Raw genomic sequence first — 21,412 nt, forward strand, 5'->3', positions numbered from 1 at the left:
AAAGATAAATAACATTTTATATGTGTCTGCTGTACGAGTATATTTCATTTCAAATACAATATAACTACTATTGATTTGTTGTAAATAGTCTCCCAAACTAATTTGGTTTTTATTAAACAAATAAGCTTATAAATGTAGACCGACAAATGTTTAAGACATACAAGATTAATACTTATAAGCAGATGAAATAACTTGCTTAGCAAAAGATTTTTTTTTTTAAATATCTGTAAGTCTTTTGCATAATTAATTTTGATAACATCTATGTAGGTGTTGGGTTTGATTCCCACTCGAGGAATTGATATATTTAATATTTTCATTTCTTCGCTCTAGTGGCGAGGCGTTGAGCTCAGCCAATCATCACGAAATACGTCCAGATTTCTGGGAAGACTGAAGAGCGTCTAACACTAGGCCCCCTTTACCTATCCTGCTACATATGATATACAGCATGAGGTTAAAATCCTAAACCTATGTAGATACTTTAAGAATAAATAACTTCATAAATAACTACACAGCGTTCTCAAGGTCCACTTAGTGACAATATCATTGACACACTCTGAAGACAATCAACGGCGGCGACGCGAGGGCCTCATAGGGCCCACAGGAAAGGCGATAGTCAATCAAATCATTGAGGCTAAATATATGTACGCCGCGCTATATTATATTAATATCGTAGTCGTTACACGTAAGATGTTGATGCGTGAGCCGTTATTCAGTTACTGTTTAGGGTTTTAAGTGATGTTTTTAGAATAAATATTAACGAGACAAAGATGTTTCGTCAGTATTCGTAAGTAATTACTTCCTCATTTTGCTTTGAGTGGCGCAACTCAACTCTGCCTTAGTACCAGAGTAAAGAAGAAAATATTAATACATAATAATTCTTCCTCCGAGTGGGTTTTGAACCTACAACCGTCGCGTTACAGTCACGCGCTAGCGCCCATGCGCCACGATACATATACCTATATTTAATACTCTTATTTTTTTCAGCAAAAATACTAAAATGTGGAAGTAAATGTAAACAAGTTAACTAGCACTATTGGCGCTTCCTATATACCGGATGTATAAATTAACACATACTGGTATTAAATTTCGCTCGCTCATCCGCGTTGGACAATGTAATGTAATTTTTGCTTTTAAATTAAATTGACTATATACCTATTTAATAAAAAAAAATTACCTCTACATACTCGTTACTGTTGATGCCCTACCTTAAAATCAATGTTAGAAAATCAGTCAGGTTTTTTAAATTATTATTATTTTTCCCACTTTCAGCTGAGTTTTCGAGGCATTGCGTGTTGAGTAGTGGAGCTTAACGCCGCGCTTTGCCTTGTACCGGAGTGAAGAAATGAAAATATTACTAAATAATAATTCATTCCCTCCGAATGGGTATCGAACCCCCTACCGTCGAATTTACGTCATACGCTTGTGCTACTGCACTATGACAGCCTCTGTAATTCTCACTAAAAAAATATGAAATTTTTAATGAATATAATTTTTTTTTTGTTAATTATTGTCGACGAAGTACCAACAATAAATGACCCCACGCCAAATATAAAGACTTAACTATTCGTAAAATATAAAATTGTGAATACAAAAGCGTGAAAACAACAAGTTTTGCTATTGTTTGTTTTATGCAGCCTCTAATTACAGCCCCCCTTTTATAGTCGAAGAATAATGAAAATACATACAGAAGAAATTATTTTCGCTGAAATAAAAATATATAGGACCATTAAATACATATATATTATGTAATTTTAAGTCAACTGAATACAATATTTTCGCTTAATCAGGCTTAATTATTATAATAATTAATAGCTAAGTAAAGAAAAAGTGGGAAACATATGTCTAAATATAAGTAATTATATAAAAAATATAAACTAACGAATATTTCGTATATTTTATTTAACGATGCAGGTTTTCTGCAATTCAAGTGACGCATCTCATTACGTACATCCGCTGTTTCACGCCGAACGCAGTCTCGACACAAATACTTGTGCAAAACGTCGCAAAATACAAAAAGATCCCATCGCTTGTAGCACAGTAACACAGGATATCCTTTTGTGACTAATTAAATATTTAAACTACGTATTTAAACCATTTCATAATTTTCGTATAGATACATTTAACTATAACTGTTATTTAATATTGTTAGTATTAAATATATTTTAGTTTGTAAATTTTAACTACTTAAAAGCATTCCAGTTTAGCTTCATTCATTACACACTCCTGTAATCCTAAATCCTGATTACATCGCTTTTCAATTACCTACATGCTCACGAATTGCTAATAGAATTAGCGCGTTAATTGGAAATAATAACTTAATCTGTATACATTTACTACAAAAGAGTTTAAATTTTAGAAGAAAATCTGGAATGCGAAAACGGAACACCTAATGTGTTCAGCCATCTTCTCGAGAATGTTTATTCAACCACCAACGGAACTTACGAAAAGCGATCAATCACGTCTAACGCGCGTGTTCAAACGTACATACACATCTACATTTAGATGTGATACCAGCAGAGCTTAGATACGAGCAAGACTCCTAAACTAACTACTTCAGTGGTTAGGTTGTCTACGCCTTTTTGAAATAATTTAATGTTTTCTTAAAAGTAATTAACAGAAGTTCGCGTAACGAGCTTTTCTCGCACATCGGCTGGTGTTTACAGCGTCTGTAAAATAAACTAAATTGTTTAACTATAAAATTAGCTTGTAAGGTACATTCTAGTGAAACAATGTAAGCATAAGTTCCTGCCTTCAGCGACCATAAAATGTCATACAATTGTACCAGAACAAACTTTAATATACCTACACAGATATCGTGCGAAATCTTTGCAGACTATATCGGATTGGTTCCATTGTGATTTTCCAGGTGGGAATACTCTTGGCCATTGTCCTTACATCTGTCTTAACTGATTATTAGGCACCTAGCACTGTATTTTAATTGACACAAAGCTATTCTCAAGAATATTCGAGTATTTCATGTGGATATGTTGAGCTCATGAGAATTTTGCGGCCTCTGTGCATCTTTTGTTGTTTTAGATCTCACGGCCACTATTCATTCAAGTGTTATTTTCTCATAAGATTGATTATATATTTTATTATTTAAAAAAGAGGAAGTAACGCTTAATAGCTAGTATGTATGTATGTATGAGGAAGTAATTTATATTAATATACTTAATATAATTGCGTTGTGATAAGATAAGGTTGAGAAGGTTTATAATACAATAAGTTATTGTTCATAAAAAGCCTTGGTTGTCTATTCTAATATCATAAATACTTAGAGAGTAAAAGTAGGAGAAGCGACAAGGCTCCGGTCAATGCGGGTCAAAGAGATTTAATTGTTATGATAAGAGGGCCGCGCGTCGCGTGGGAAGATTCAGCAAAGCTTGACGTCATGAAAACGCTAATTGTCACGTCTTGTGCATATCCGCACCCACAAGCATCGAAAGCATATTTTTCTAAAAGAATATACTTATTTATATATGGTTATTCCTCAATTGCACCATCACATTCACTGATCCTAAAATTACCAGATGTTTTCTACTGGTTCGATATAACACTAGTATAACTAACGAGAAACCTTCAAATGTGTATTTAATATTAAACATAACTAGCAACTATTTGGAGGGGACCGTATACAATGAGTATAGATTAAATTATTAGTGAACACTATATGTCCATTTGTCGATTTTTTAAGGAAACTATTCCTCTCTTTTGCAAAAATACATAAGAGAGGAAAAGAAAACCATAACATAACGTGAGGAGTTAACTTACACAATTATAAACATGTAATACGTATATTAAATACAAAATTTAACTCTTTTAAAAAGGATGTGTAGTATTTCATGGTGAATCTGGTATACGTTTTTACATCGGTTGGCACGCACGGGTCACCGCGAGACAACGAGCCACTTCCTGCGGCTAGCGTGTCAGCCAACAAGGACGAATCTGCAACTATTTTAAAAATACTTGCTCATACAATACTTGCCCGGGTACTACGCGAATTGTTTAAGATATTTGTCAAATGAGTAACTTAGTTTAAGTTCACCATTATTAACTCTAAAGTTTAAACTGAGTTTAAAGTTATTTATGCAAGCATTACAAATAATCAACGGACTCGGGTGACCGCCAACAACAATCCTTTTCCTGTATATGTATATATATGCATGCATTATGTATGTACATGTGGACTCTGTGAAAAGGTCCTAACAATGAAATAATACTACCTACGTTTACAATAGCTTTTCTGCTTCCTCGAAAACCATAATTTTAACTCGTTGTATTGAATAATTTCTCTGTAATTATTATAAAAGTTTAATTCTGTCAATATTAATGCAAATATTTATTAGTTAATAAATATATACTGCATTTAGCTAGATCTAAATTTATCTACATTAACAGTGATGTTATCTCAAACACATCGTAAAATGACACAATTCACATTCCAGATAAGTAAATGATGTACATAACACGTAATAGTACCAACATTAAATATTGATGACTCGCCGCAACAGCATCAGGTTCCAGTAAGCAGGCATGGCTGATGGCATATAGCAATTACGAAATCGGAGTCGGGATTTAATTACGTGTGTAATTGAATGTTACGGTTGAGATGCGATGTATGAAGGGACGCAAGATCAATCTGTCGGGATGAAAGAGTGGACTACCCAGGTGAGGCTCACGACCGCGGCTGACCTCGCACCAATTACTCGACCATTAGCGCTTTGAACACAATACACTATTGAACGGATGTGTAGTGAATACCAGCGACGTACCTTGGCCCGCAAAATTTACATTTGCCTGGTCCTAAATCTACATCAATGTCATATTGTGGACATCCGCCTGCAGCTTCAATGGAATATATGATCGAGGGTAAACGATCTTACGTAGTATCTATTCATAATTCATATGTATTTTCCAAATTTGGCTAGATGATATTAGTATATTTTAATATAACAAATGTATTATTACTTATTTTTATTAATTTATATTATATTATATACCTACACAATTAATAAGTCTTTAAGTCGTTAAAGAGTAAATAACCGTATCGTTCACTAACGAAACGCTAATGCCCCACTCGGAGCTTCGCCCGCGTCCGCGCCCTCTACGTAATTTAAATTAAATTAAAAATATATATATATATTTTTAAAATTTGTAACAAATCATTAAAATATTTCTATAACTTGCAATGGAACCATTGTAATTCAATTTAGACCAGGACCATTACTACTACTATACCTACCAACTCTACTATATGACATATCGTTATTATTGTATATTTTGTTAATAGTAAAAAGTTAACTAAAATGCAAGTTCTATTAAATATTTTTTATTTACATTATAAAGGTTTCTTAAAATGTAATTGTTACTAACTAAGATGCTTAATTAACTAATCACTTAATTTTCATGATTGCAATATGTATTAATAATGTTTACTCTTCCAGCAGCTATCCTTTCTTAAGACAATGAAGAACAAAACCCTAGGAACGTTAATTACATTGATGTCTTAATATATTTAATGTTTTTAATTAAATAGTCGTAGTGTTTTGTTATAAAAGAAACCACTCATGTGTTAACGATTTTATACTTTTAAGTAAATAAAAATTGTGGCATATATAATTGTTCGTTTTACACAGAATTTGATATTGAGTCTTCGAAAAAATCACCTTGGCATGAAAATAAAAAATACATTTAATATAAATAAAATACACCACCACCAGACTAGCCAGTAAGTACTCAATAAAATCTGGATAATGATTAAGCTTATAATATTGATATGTCACTTTCAAAATAAAGGTTCCCACCATATTAAAAACTTAAAGTTGTTTTTTTTTTTACAAAAATGCGTGAATTCATTATAATCGTATTTTAAAAGAAAGATATTTGAATAATAATTAAATTAATAATATCTACAATTTATGTGAAAGCAAGCCTATTCATAATCAGAATACACTCAGGACTTAAGCCTAAAATCATATAAATGTAGAGTTTTTATTTACTTTGATAAATATTGCTAGGAGAGTTCAACTATAGATACCACATAAAGTTGCATAAAATATACAAGAAAACATTTTTAATTCGCAAAGTCGAGGACCCCAGGACTGGAGATGATAATGACAAATGGTGCTGTACTCCTTATCTTTGCCGTCTTAGAAAGATATAACTTGTGTTGGCGGACTGAAATGTCTTGGGGTATCGTTACAAAAGCTCCCGTCTCACTGATATCTTCAGTTAGTTGAAAATTCCATTGAGATATAAGAAAAAATATGTTAATTCGATACTAACTGAAATATGGTAACTTCTAAATACTTTATAATATTATATAATAGATAAGTTAAATGTCTAAAGTGCAATTGTAACTAAGGTTTATTTATACGTCTATACTAATATTATAAAGGGGAAGAATATGTTTGGTTGAACTCGCTAACTACTGGTTTGATTTGGAATACTATTTTTGTATTGGATAGTCCATTTATCGATAAAGGTATGGGTTATTTATAACGTAAACCAAAGTATTAAAATTTCCACGAATATATCAAAATTAAAAATATATTTAATTGCTCTAGAATTCGGCTGAAATTGTTTAACGGAAGAGTCATAATGGGAACGCAGTGTTTAAGACACTCCGTCACTAGCTGAAAGTAAAAAATAAATAACATTTGCATATAAATACACGTATCTATCAACATACAGTTATTATGCGTACAAGGTGGCATCCGACTGTATAAGTAATGTGTAAACAGTAGCCAATAAGTGGATATTCTACTTTTCTTTCTGCCTATTTTTGGATACGACGTATACCTTGACTACACCCAACGCGATTTATCTTATTTCGAGACATCAATGATATATTTAATGAAACGTATTTGCTCCGGACGTTTACCAACTCCGTTATATTTATTAAAATATTTTACCTGTTTATAAATTAGTGAAACGAAATATGTTAACTAAACAAAAATACTGATAAATTATGAAAGAACTGATAATATATCAGGCATCTCTTTTGAATTATCTATGCTGTTATATCTCTATCTGTCCTGCCAAGCAATTCATTACACCTCCTTTTAGTTTCTGTCTACTAAAATATTTTATTTAAATACTGAAATATTTCCCAGAGAACAAACCTTCATGGACACTGCTGACATTTCCGTCTTACAAAAAACATAGTAAATAGCACAAAAAGCTTTGCATACAAAATACTAATATTACATTTATATAGTTGTACTCTACATGGCAGTTTCTAAACACCTAATTATGCAGTGATTTTACCGCGTTATAAATTTTGAAACATTAGACTAGCCATTAGACCATCTCAAACTTTTAAATAATCGTGATATCTAATTACTAGTCACCAGCACGAATGTCGCATGAGAATCGTTGTTAATTATATTAGACAAGCTATGCTCTCCTGCCGATCTAGTTTCTTATATTAATTTATCATTTATAATATTTAATTTTAATGTTTCATTTTAATCTTGCCTCAAATCATATGACAAAACCAGTTCAAAGACGTGTTTGTAAGTAAGCTTATATAACTTTATAATGGGTTCTTTGCCTGTTTACCTTAAAATGTCTAAAATTATATTTGATTTCTATATACTAATATAAATGTAAAAGTCTGTAAATGCTAAAAATATATTTAAATGAACTGATATTATTCAAATAGAGACAATTTGGCAGATGCAAGGAATTGCATTTTTTTTTATAAAACTTTCCTCAAACATCTGGCGTCGCAGAGTCGTCTTCGTAATCTGACAAAGGTTCATATAATAATGGCGCAGGTATAAGCTCATGTGGTAGCACCTGACACGTCCCCTAATAATTTTGAGATCGAGATAGTGATTTCCATTTATCTTTACATTTCGGACTACTGAAATATGAATTTATTTTGTTACTACTTGTTCTAAAATCATCTAAACGATGATCATCAACGATGTCATAAATGTATTAAATTTCGCAAAGGATGCTATTATATTACTTAATAAGCACCACAAATTTCCTTTACCGGTATTTAGTTATGTACAATTACGTGACGACGAATATTACAGTCATATGACAAAAGTGGTATTTGGCCATATCTACATTTTTAATCAATTTAACTTGAAGTCACTTCAGCTTCGCCTAACTCTATCATTACCCTCTAAATTATCCGACGAAGTACGTTTCTACTTTATGGCCCCTCATTTGGACGCGAGAACACAAAACAAAAACTATGGTAAAACTGGCAACGCTTTTTAGAGAGGTAAACGTGGCAACGACGCACGCGCATGTCGTAAGAGAGATAGAGAAACTTGTCGGGCGAGTTCGTGTAGTAGAGCCCCTCCCCGCGCGGTTGTAGCCGCGGCCCGCCACCCGCCAGTGCCGCTGCCGAGTGCGTCGCGGGCGTACGTCCGGCGTAGAGACGGAGAAACGCAGAGACTGTAAACACTGCAGTGTGTCTGCTGTGCACGTTACACTTCAGGCTAGGAACCGGTTGCTCGATCAACAGATACAACGCTACTTGTGAGTTGTGACATCGATGTGTTCAGTGACCTTTTTAACTGTGTTCATTTCGAGAAAAGTGTGAATAACGAGTGCCAGTGGAAACTTTGACGATGCGATGATCTGTGCTTTTACTGCTTGTAAATTGGATTTATTTTGTCGGATTTGTACACAGGGTAAGTCTGTTTTGAACGACCCATTAATATTTTAGACAGTCCAGCGCAGCTTATTACTACAAAAAGCTTCAAATGTAGGGGAGAGTAGAATGTATGCGTATATTGTTGATGAAGATTAGTTACACCATAATTTTGACTTTATAGGACATTTACCCTAATTACATTATTGATTTTCAATATTTACTTTCGTATCAAATTAATTTTTAGTTCTATTGAAATGAAAACCATAGAAAGATTGAAATTTGTAAAGATTTACTAAAATACATATATAACTTGATTTGATAAAAAACCTAACCTATGAAAAATGTAAATAGAAAACATTAGCATTTTTTCAAGATAAAGTTAATAATGACAAAATACTCATAGTATTTGAAATAACGAAACGAAAATAAACTATCCCGGCATTATTTCAAAATCCATGGGGCACCTACACCAAAGCAATTGGTGGGTCCGCTCCCCGGACGCAGACGAGTCGCTGCGAGGTAAACAGAACTATAGCCAAAAGCACGGTCACGTTTTGTTTTATATTCATATAGCTACGGAGGCAATATTTCCTCGTTTGACTCTATAAATATTTAATACTTAAGTTGTTTTGTTTTTCTAAACCTAGTACGTATAACTCAAGACGAAACATTTTGATATCACATAGTAAATTACGTCTAAAATGTTATATTTTTGTAAAAAATCCTCGCTTTTTCAACTTATTTATAGTTTATGGCTTAACTGTTTATTTTCTAGCTCTGTCGTCTTATGACAAGGTAAAACCTAAAATAATAGTACAAACTTTTAAGCAAACAAGAGAAACTATAATGTGAATTATAATATGCAGCTTTAATGTTATTTTATTTCGTTTTATAACTAGATACAGAGATTCTAGATTCAAAGATTTATACCTAGATTTCTTTACTTAGAGACAGACGTTGGCTATCTTGAAATATGATTATTAATTGAATTTTATTAATTGTTATATAAACTTTTATAACGAGGCCAATTGTGGCACAAGCGTATGACTGTAAATGCGCAGGTCGTTGATTTGCTTCCCACTCGAAGCTAAGCTCGAGACCTCCAATTTTTATACGGAATCCTCGGTGGGCGAGCCCGACTCGCGCTTGTCTAGTTTTTTATTATAGATAATAGTACCGAAGCTTCGGTAAAAAAAAATCCTCTATATTTCAATGCTAACGGGTAATATATAATATACAAATATGTTCATATAATTGATTGATTGAAACAATCATAAACTCCTGTAAACGAAGCACTACAAGCCACTACTATGTAATTAAATCCAACGTAAATAGTATAAAAACATAATTTTACAATTGAATGATAATAATGATTCATTAAAGACGTTCCTTCCGTAGGTTTTATTTATAGAATTAACAATTGCGGTAGTTTGTAAATTAAGTACGTTATGAATGAATATTTTATCAACATCCTGGGTAATTGCGTACATGTATATGATATATTGTGTCAAGATAACAAAATCTAAACAGTTTTCGTTTCTCACACGAGTAGACTTTTAATCGGTACTTAATTAGTTATTAAAGGAAATTGGGAGCGGAGTGTCTTAACACTTGGCTCCTTCTCTCCTACCCTGCTACAACGTAAAGGTGAAAAAAAATATCAATTATAGCTAATACAAATATGTCGTAAAAATATTTGTGTGTGCAATTTTTAATATATGCCTATACTTTAACATAATATATTTAATGAAATAAATACTTCAATTAGACAGACCAATTTTATTCTTTAATTTCTAGGTCTAAATATCACTTATTATATGCGCACCACATTTTGGTACTGGTAACTACTTAACTTCTCAACTTTACGTTTATTAAAAGACATTGCGTTGTTGATGACGAAATTCTACGTCACATTTTGTCTATCTATTTCGAAGAAACAGTTTATCTAATATAAAAATAAATATTCAACCGAGAAAGATAACATCGGGCAACCATCGCTCTCAGTCTGATACATCCCAACTGCGCTGTCGCATCAATTAACATGTCATGAAACATTAATTCTATTATTTTCAGCGAAATTCCATGATTTATAATATAATTGTCTTTCACCAATAGAAAACCAGATATTATTAATATTTATAAAGATGAAAAAAAGGTTACGAAATCTTTATCATGGAAGTAGTATGATAAAAGTTTCGTAATTAAACTGTTAAAAAATATTATAATATTTTATGATCAAAATTATTATAATATTCAACTCGTACTAGCAAACTTATTAACCTGTAAAAAAATGTATTTATACTTTATATACAAGTTTATTATATAATCGAAAAAAAAAATAAAAATATGCTTGGTAAAGTAATAAGATATGAAAGTAATATTAGTCAGTTATAGTTTTACTATGAAACATGCGATTGAGCAATTTAAAAATTACATTAAAACAAATTTTAATATAACCAGAAATTGTATAAATTGTCCTGAAATGATTCATAATTTCACTTTAACGTATACTGTAAGAAATGAATCAACTACGAGTAATTTGAAATTAATTATATAAGCAGTGAAACATAAGTAGCTTAAGCAATTAAATTTACATCAATTGTTAATTAATGGAATGCTTCATTATTTATATATTATATTTTCAAGGAACAACTTAATTTTCATATTTATATATTTTATATGCATCTTTCCGATTTACAAGTTGATGAAGAAAAGGTGACGTAACTCTTATATTAATGAAAAAAAATTTTGTATGTAAAAAAACATTTGATTCTTATCATAGTTTTGTAAGTTTACTTAGGTACTCTTACTTAGCTTATTTTTTAAAGTTTTTTTTAGTGCAGAAATTCTATGAATTTTCTAATCCATAACTTTGTTAAAATACTAATTATGTTCCATTTTTTTTCCTCGTTACAAAATTTATAAGGTAACATCACCTACAAAATTAAAGCATATTGTTATTAAAATAAGTGAAAGGCGTTTGTCTGGATTCAATTATGTATGGTGGTTAAACGGTGCACCATATGCTTCTTATTGCAGCGTTGTTAATGCTAAATTTCCTTATATCCATTAAATGACTACTTTAAGATTTATACTAACAGTTCCTGCTGATTTTTGTTTCAATACTTATCTAATTGCTTTTATCCAAGACCGTCATGGAAAGTTCGCACGGCGTCTGTTTCTAAACAAGACGTTTGTGGGTTCAATTTTCACTCGGAGGAATGAATTATATAATTTCTTCGCTCAGATAACAAGAAGCACTGCGTTCCACACGCAATGTCTCAAAAATTGGTCGATGCGTGGGAAACTTTAACACTATGAGATTTTCTCAGGGTATACACAGGGTGGAGCTACAAAAAAAATTTTACTTACGTCGACGATGCAATCTTGAATTATATATATACGTTGATATCATCATACATATGACACACAAATCGGAAAATAAATTAAATTACAAACAAATTGAAAGCTTTCAAAAATACCAAAACGACCTCACATCTGACGTACTACATCAACGATGATACATAAATGCATTGAAAACGATTAATGATCTCCATTAAATCCTTTTTCGAGTCTCAACACGTTTGTCGCTATCCACTATCCAGTGCACGTTCGTTTATATACTTTTGCTATATATTTCAGGCGTGACACCGCCAAAAGTGAATTATGTGGTCATACGATAAAATTCTGTTCCATATAGATAGATATTCTCAGATAAAAAAAGGAAAAAGGCTATGATAACCACAGCTTCCCGCACGCCGTGGGATAACAGGGACGCAGTGCCTCTACCACAGCCCCAGGCTCAAATGTCAACCACATCTACGTAATTACAGGCCTACATTGGTCACGCTACACGCAACGTAATCCGGTTGAGAAGCCAACGATATGAGGCTGTAGAGATATGAAAATATGAGAACTCACTCGATTATACCTATCTATGTATTTTAATAGCAATCCAGCTTATTAATAATTTTTCTAAGTATATATGGATCAAATATGTTACACGTTCACGATTCGCACTTGTTTTACTAAAAAGATATAGATAAATGTTAAGGATGGCTGTATAAGTTTAATCTATCTTTTTACTTTAGCAAATTAATATATTTTTTTATTTTTATGTTTGAAAATTAACCAGATTATATACATATGTACGAGTATATAAGTGTACCAGATTACTATATATATATAGCTAACTTTAATTGTATAAATGTCCTTTATAAATATGAGAAATGTCGTTTTAAAATTTGAAAGTAGGAACCAAATATTATGCAACCACAAAAACTAAATTATATTATGATTTTGAACATGTATGTATGTATATTGCATAATATTGAAAATTGATATCCGGCCTAATAATGCTAATTTGGCAAGTGACCGCTACTTAACAGCAATTGCAAATAGCAATGTATTTTTAGTCCTTGTCCTAAATAAATGACTTTAGTCCCTAAATTTGTTTAATTAGCAACGTCGTATAAATAAATGTCTATATACATATCATTCTTTTTCTTAAACTTCAATCGATCCAATATTATACAACATCTATAATCTCAAGAAGTACACTTTACTAAAGAAATATTATTTAAAGTAATAGTAAGTCCTATAAAGGGTAGGAAATATTACATTATATACGCCCTCGATTCATCCTTCTATGCGACATCTGCACTGTGCCTGTGGCTAACAGCCGCCGCCTTCTGTTACATTTAAACTACCAACCCTTTTTGATAATATTCTCTAGAGTTAACGAAACATAATAATACTATTAAATTAAATTATGTTAACCATTAAATACACACTATACAGTCTAAATAATTTATCGACCTAGGAAAGATTAAATTAATTATAATTAATATATCCTCTTTTTAACTAATGTGATAGCGCTTCTACAATCGTTAAAACAATCCTGACAGTAAAAAAAAACTGGTTAATTAACTTCTTTATACGAAGCCAGGTTAAATATCCGATGGAGTTTCTCACGATCAAAACACTAGTTAATATAAAAAACTAGAATGTGAATCCAGTCCGCACGGATGCAGCATGGCTCATTCTCGTTACTGCGGGAATTATCGCTAGCCGAGCAGATTCATGTCGCATGCTTTGAATACTGAATAATCTCTATGTGAATTGTGGAACTTTGACGCCTGAAATCTGAAGAGCGTTTTATCATACCGTTAAAGAGCAGTAAAACGCTTGTTCGGCACTTTTTTGTGCCTCTTTTGAGTGTGAGCTGATGACTTTTGATAGTTTTTCACCAAGCGCATGCATAAATGACAAATAATTGTAGTATGATAAATTATTAAATACTTTTCAAAAGATAGACATACGATAAGGCTCGTTATCTAGCAAAGAATTAATTGGAAAACTTAGTAATCACAATAAAAGCACTGATAGTGACTTATTTTCTTGAAAACTACATTTCATTTATCTTCAAGAATAAACTGACTGACACACTTAAAGTTTATGCGCCTTTCGTGTTACACTTTTTTGTATACCAGACGATATTAATTTGAATAACATTTTGTACACCTGTAAATTAAAATATCGATGTCAGTGAAATCAATAAAATATAACTGCCTATTTGTATTTAATTTAATTTGAAAAAATATGCATTTTTTGTGCATTTAATTTAATATGTATATTTTTATTAACATAGAGATGGTATATTTTAGATTTATATTGTTATTTTTTTGTTATAGGGGTGGCATTAAAGATGGCGACTGGAAAGATGTATAGACTCTAAACAACATGGCCGTCGCTGGCGCGGTCTTGGTGTTGCTAGCGTCCGCCGCACACGCGTGGATGCCTGATGCTAATGCAAAGATCCATGTCAAGTATGGTATGTACAACGATAATTATATCTTAAACGTATTTTAAATTAAATATATACAAAAGTTACAATCTACACATGAATAATAAAATGTTTAGTACTATAATTAACTAAAATCATTAAGAGCTTATTATTAGATGGGTAATTTAACTTATACTTAATGTTTTCTAAATCATTTTGTAAATAACAATTAACCACCAATCCTCAAAGTCATCGGCCACAGGAAATACCTCGTACATCTTAATGCCGTATATGTTCTAAATACTTTGCAAAAGTACAACCGTACCGTTTAGTAAAAACTAGAAATGTATATGGTGATAAAATACTGGTACACAACATCTAGTTCTAAGAAGATGTCCATTCTCGTAAAAGTGGCTTAACAGTCGGTTTATTGTTAGTTCAGTTATACTACCTGCGTTAAGAAATAGTTTTAACCTTTCAAGTGACATTGTTGAATATTATTTGAATATATGAAATGACAAACATATTAAAAGCTATTAAGTTAAGTTATAAAAAAATAAATTAAAAAAAACTGATTTACTAAATTTTAGCGTTACATATTATATTCATAACCCCATATAATTTGATATTAAAAAAAAAATAGTCTCCACAGCAACATGAGCCGCGTCCTGTTTACATATGAATGGGCACGCAAAATAAAATTAACATAATGACATTAAAGCTTTCCTAAGAACCCACGAATCTTGTTTATAGTGAAAAAGAAATATAAAAAGTCAGTTACTTACGTATTTGCTAATATCACTGTCACCAAGATTAACACGTGGGAATTTTACATTGCAGTTGCGAAATATTTTTCTTATTGTTACTTAATCGCTATACAAAGACTTTATTGTTCGTATGATCGACAGCAATAAAAAACGGAATATCTTAACATAAAAACTTTCCATACAATAATGTTCTATTATAATTGCATACAATTCTGAGTTAGATATTGAAGTAAAAAGATATTTTATCATTATTTTCTTAAAAGAAGACTGTAATCATGAACATAAAGCGGTAAAAATTGCCGGAGTATTTTACCAGATATCATCAAAGCGAAGCTAACTAGAAGTGTTCAGTTAACAAGCTTAATGACACATGATGACTAAGATTGCAACAAATAAATAAGAGTAATGATCTATTTAATTTTTATATTTCAAATTATTAGTGAGGCCAGGGCACAAGCGTGTGATTGTAAACGCGACAGGTTAGGGGTTCGATTCCCATCAGAGGATATCAAATATTTAATATTTTCATTTCTTCGCTCTGGGTGTCCCCAGAACTAGGTACATGTGGAATATAGCGTTAAGCTGAAAAAATATTTTTTCAAAGAATGCTTTTAGTGGTTTCAGTTATATATAGTATCTATGTTATATGATGAGACTTTGATAAATATATAGAAAAAGAAACTATAATTAAATAATAACTAAGAATAAATACTACTCAATACGACTAGTTGATTGGTCAAACTGGCCGCAAACTGAAGCTCGAGCAAGCTCTTGCGGTTTGTTAAATCTTCAGCCCAGAATGTTGTCAGTTCGTGTACAACTTGTTAACTTTCTGGTTACGTTTTGAAATTTCCTTTAAGATATAAATTCCATATTAAAATAACTACAACATATAACATATATATAACCAAGGAATTTGTTACAGGTGATGATATTACCGAGCAGTTCGCGGGGAATACAACGGGACCAAACCATTTTCGTATTTTAGATAAAGATGACTTCTCAATTTTGGTCGGCGGCAGGTACGTTTTATAACTGCAGATTTTATTATAAAATGTTGTATTTACTGTTTAATTAATTCAAATATTTCGTAAAAATATTTATAAAAATATAGTAATTACTAATCGGTATATACATATATGGTATAGTTTTTCATAATAGATATAGTTATTCTTGTTTAATCAACAACACCTGCTCTATTATAACCTATAAGTAACGCAGCTGTATCGATATGTAATATATTGAAGTATTTATTATTCAATGACTTAAGAGTGTAGTCATCTTTCCAGTTATTTTCTTAGTTGTACAAGTGCAAGATTAATATTAAATGTGTTCATATGAGTAATTTATATAAAGATATATATATGTTGTTTTCAGGAGTACAGTCTACAATCTTAGTCTTTACGACTTATCTGAAAATGTTGAACAGGTAAATATTATTTAGAGTATTTAGAGTAAATTACATAAAACATTTACATTTCCAAGTAACAATACAAATCAGAAAACACGCTTCGTTATCGCAAACACAAAAAATATGTTATCGGATTTGACAACAATTTACAATGGTCTAAGTCTAGACTGATATCGCTTCACAAACTCGCGAAATCCAAAGTAGTTGGCTCCTTACTTTATGTATCTAATCTTATGCAAACACCAATTCCCGTTGCTACAAACCTGACTCTGCTTATTCTTAGTTACGACCTATTTCCCCGGACACATTGTTTATTTTGTAAGTCCTCTGAAATTTCAACATTACATATTTCGAACCTTTTTATCGTATTACACTTCGAATGAAAATGTAAACTTTATTTCATTACGTATATCGAAATCAACTAAATATTTCATAGACAAAAATTTTAGATTTTGCCTATTTCTTATTTTTGCCATTATTATTATTAATGCTACAAATTACGAAAAAATATAAATAAAGTGCCTTATTCTACAAATACGATCAGTATTACTATTTAATGCTATCGGCAAAACAATTCGTTTAAATATTCAGTCTTATTGATACCCTTTAGGAATTATTTAATTGGACACTATAAATTTAATCTTAGCTTTATAGAGTTTTATTGGTCACGATCACCGAAACGACATTGGAAACTAAAATACATAGTTTCTTAGTTTACGTATCTAATCTTATGCAAACATCGTTCGCCGTTTACTAACCTGGCTTAGTATATTCGAAGTTACGACCAATGTTGCAAGTTGCAAGTGTTTCAGAATCTAAACTGAAACTGGGGTTTACTATAGAAACATAGAAAATTCGTTTTAAAAAGAAATGTTAAATTAAAGTATAAACATCGGGTCAAATATTTAAATGTACTCGAATAAATGTTTTCATTTATTCTGTAAAGCCTCTGAAGTATTGCCCTTTAAATGTAGGTATTATTTAATCCATTCAAACATTATCTTTATTGTATTAGAAAATAAAAATTAAGTTTTTTATTTAAACAAATAAATGTTCTTTCACAAAAATAATACATAAATTTCTTTAGCCAGTATAATATCCATATATTTTCTTGAATATAACATAGAAGTGAATAATATACACAAGGCGAATAGAGTACGTTAGTGCATTCTTCGGTGTACGATGGATAATGTCTGTTTTATGAATGAGTTACGTATAAAATATGTATGTATGTATGTATGTTTGTTCGCGTGAATACAAATTATTTTTATATAAATGGCTGTAGGTATCCATTACATTTTAATATAACTTTGTTATTTTTCTCATTTGTTTATTAAACGGTTTGAGCAGCGATATCACCGTCATGCAATACGAATAATTTGACAGAATTGCTATAGTCACGTTATACACCTGTGATGGATGTGCACGCGATCTCAAATTTATTTATTCTCATTGACGTCACGTTTAAAAGACCTTACTTTTTGATTGGAATATATTAACAAGCTATATTATAAATAGTTCCTCAAAAAAATGCAAGATTTTTTTTCTAATACGTTTTATTATTATATAAATTATAATATTATTATACGGGTACAGATACACATAGATTACTAATATATATTTAGTATTTACAATTTCCGTTTTATCTAATCTCAGGAAATACATTTATATAAATAAAATCCCTATATCCTCAAATAGGCATTATGCAATAGGTTTATTCGTAATTTATCTAATTTATTTCTTATTAATATTTTTATAGCGTTTAGAGTGGCAATCAACAGACGCACATAGAGAACTATGCCAGGTGAAAGGCAAATCAGCTGATGATTGTCAGAACTACCTTCGCGTGGCGACACGGGCTCACGGTCGCCTCCTAGTATGCGGCACAAACGCCTTCAAACCGATGTGTCGGCGATACAACCGGCACATGCCCAATCATCATTTAGAAGAATTCGATGGAACTGGAAGGTGCCCTTACAGTCCACAGCATAATTCAACAGCTATATTCACAGGTACGTTTATAACAATATTTAGGCTAGAACCATAAACAAAACTAACTTCAAAACAAACAAATTTTCAATAAGTGGAAAAGTTTGAAAACAAACGGTATTCATAATAATCGCCAGCAGATGGCTGTAATAAGGCCCGTGCCTAGAAACCCGGTAAGGGGTTGTGCCGAACACGACGCACCGGTTCGATATGAATCGATTTTATTACCATTACAGTTACATCTAATTTGTATGCACCATTCACTTTGAAACTGTACCTCTCCATGATTAGGTATGGCACCAATGGTATTGAGGGTGATATTATGGTTTAATGTAAGAAAATGAAGATTGCGATAGACTAATTCAAACAGAAAACACCAATTGCTAATTTATTACCACAATTTAAAATTTTAAGCACAACGCAAAGCTAAAAGTTTTACAGCCCAACGTACTTTTACTTACTTATTTATACAATTTATTAAAATTGAAACCGATTGCCTATACATAGAAGATAAATTCGAAAATTTATTCGGGGCATTTATCAATATTATAGAACAAAAAATAATGATATTTTTAATTTTCGTGTGCTTCACTGTCTGTCTAAGCGTTTATAAATAAAAAGTTAAGTTAACTTGAAGTATTTAGTATAAAATTGCTACAGTTTTTATATAGAATTAGCTTAAATTTTAATTTTCAATAGAAGACGAAAGTAATTTAGTTAGAGTTCAGAACACGTAATTCTGATTAGTAAATAAATAATAGTGTGCGAAAGCGGGCGAAGCCGGGAGCGGGTCGCTAGTAGCTATATCAAAATGCTATAAGTTACACTACATACTTCCTAAAGAAATTATGAGCTAAGAAAATTAAAGTAAGTTAATTACTTACAACTGGCTTCCGACTTAAAAGAATATTAAAATATAAAAGAGTCTTAACGACAAAGCTTAAGAAAGCTCTCAAGAAAAGTTTTTGTGACTTTTGAAACTCAACATCATATCTTATCATACCTACTAAAGATTGTAATACCTCAATTACTATAAAATGTAAAAATGACCACACATTACTGAGGTTAATATAATTCATACAATAGTTAAGGTGTATTGTGGCTTGGATTCCCACTCGAGAAAATAAAATATTTTCATTTCCACACTCTGGTAAAGAGTACCACCACTCGCAATACCTTACCGAAAGAATAAAACCAGAAGTATCCCTAATGAGGACCGAAGTGTCTTAACACTGAGTTTCCAGGTTTCCTCTGCCTACCCTGCCATGTGCGGAATAGAGCGTACAGCTAAAACAAAATAAAAATAATATTTAATATATTATCAAACCATTCTTTGCTTCCCTCAACATTTTTTATTTAATACATATTGTTTAGTCTCAGGGGTTTTCAACCCTAACATGCCTCAGAATGCACGTATAATATGTATGTGGCAATACATACATATATCGATACATTGATAAAATTGTATTACGAATTCCTTTACTCCAGCTAAATAAAATATTTTATAAAATATTCTCGTAGAGTGATAACATATTGCGCAGTGCGTGGATTCGATTGCGCTTTTAATTAAATTCATTTTACGCTTAAATTTGTTAATTGACACACCAATTTATAAAATATTTTTACTAAAACTATAGGAAATATTTAATAAAAATTGTCATACAGAATAAAATATAATCTAGTTTTTTTCTTTTTGTGTAAATAATTATCATTATACAAATTAATTAATGCTCAATAATATTTTTATTTTAATAGTTAATGTTAATTGTGTCGAATTAAATGACTTGTCTAGTCTAGTTTAATAGGATATGTACAAACATTATGCACTACTGAATACTAGAGCTACCTACCTAGGGTATAATATAGTTTGAGAGGACAGTCGTAGCGCGGGGGCACAATCGGGTGGGGGGTAAACCCACAATGCGACTAGTTGTGGGTTTGATTCCCACTCGAGGAAATAAAATATTTAATATTTTCCTCCAGAATTTAACAGAAAATAGGAAAAGAAGTGTCTTAACACTAGGTTCTTTCTGCCTAACCTGCTGGAAACAGCGTGAAGCTTACGTAACTTAATATATTATTTTCAGATGGGCATCTATATACGGCAACGGCAGCAGATTTCTCGGGCTCCGAGCCTTTAATATACAGAGAGCCAGTGCGGAATGAACACTCAGATTTGCGATTACTAAACGATCCTTCATTTGTCGGGGCAGTCGCCTCTACAAGCCACGTTTATTTCTTTTATCGCGAGACTGCCGTAGAGTACATGAACTGTGGGAAGGTCAGTACTTTGATATTTAATAACATTCATATTCTTTATAAACATCACAGATTACGTCCAACATATTATGTTTGCTTAAATATCATATATTCGTGGAAATTATAAATGGAGTTTTAAAATTTGCCAGCTTTTTATTTATCCATTCATTAAAATAAAAGAGATTCTTGGAAAGGTAGAAATTACCATTATATAATTAAAATATAAAAGTGAATTCGTGAGGCTCGTACTAATTGAATAGTTATTTTCACAGGCTGTATATTCAAGAGTTGCCAGAGTTTGTTTAAACGATAAAGGCGGGCCGCACCCTTTCAACGATAGATGGACTTCATTTCTCAAAGCTCGTCTTAACTGCTCGATACCTGGGGAATACCCGTTTTATTTCGATGAAATTCGTAAGTGCTATTACTACTAAAATAAACATTTAATTTGCAAAGCGACAACTGCTATGGACACGATAAATAGAACAAGAGAGCTCTTGATTAAGTTTGTTTATCAGAGTTAAACATAAACATTGTCTTAATATATAACGACGGATAATATCTTAAACACAAATAATCTA

The 21,412-nt window shown here is 31.4% G+C and overlaps 1 protein-coding gene across 3 annotated transcripts in view; it reads left to right on the forward strand.

Annotated features, from left to right (window-relative positions):
- Sema1b (Semaphorin 1b) overlaps window positions 1-21,412 on the forward strand; it is an 84,229-nt gene that overhangs the window by 58,985 nt on the left and 3,832 nt on the right. Inside the window, exons 1-7 of one of the 3 annotated variants that reach the window (XM_085192359.1) lie at window positions 8,361-8,657; window positions 14,314-14,453; window positions 16,098-16,194; window positions 16,550-16,601; window positions 18,343-18,595; window positions 20,660-20,853; window positions 21,104-21,245. In XM_085192359.1, the coding sequence (XP_085048485.1) occupies window positions 14,363-14,453; window positions 16,098-16,194; window positions 16,550-16,601; window positions 18,343-18,595; window positions 20,660-20,853; window positions 21,104-21,245 (829 nt within the window). In that variant the 5' untranslated portion in view covers window positions 8,361-8,657; window positions 14,314-14,362. Of the gene's footprint in view, window positions 1-8,360; window positions 8,658-14,049; window positions 14,164-14,313; window positions 14,454-16,097; window positions 16,195-16,549; window positions 16,602-18,342; window positions 18,596-20,659; window positions 20,854-21,103; window positions 21,246-21,412 lie in introns of those variants that run through there. The other 2 variants (XM_085192360.1, XM_085192361.1) reach the window with 2 other exon arrangements.

Source organism: Heliconius melpomene, chromosome 10 (genome assembly GCF_056956725.1).
Source record: "Heliconius melpomene rosina isolate 202511_hmr_F chromosome 10, ASM5695672v1, whole genome shotgun sequence".
In the NCBI taxonomy this organism is placed as follows: domain Eukaryota; kingdom Metazoa; phylum Arthropoda; class Insecta; order Lepidoptera; family Nymphalidae; genus Heliconius; species Heliconius melpomene.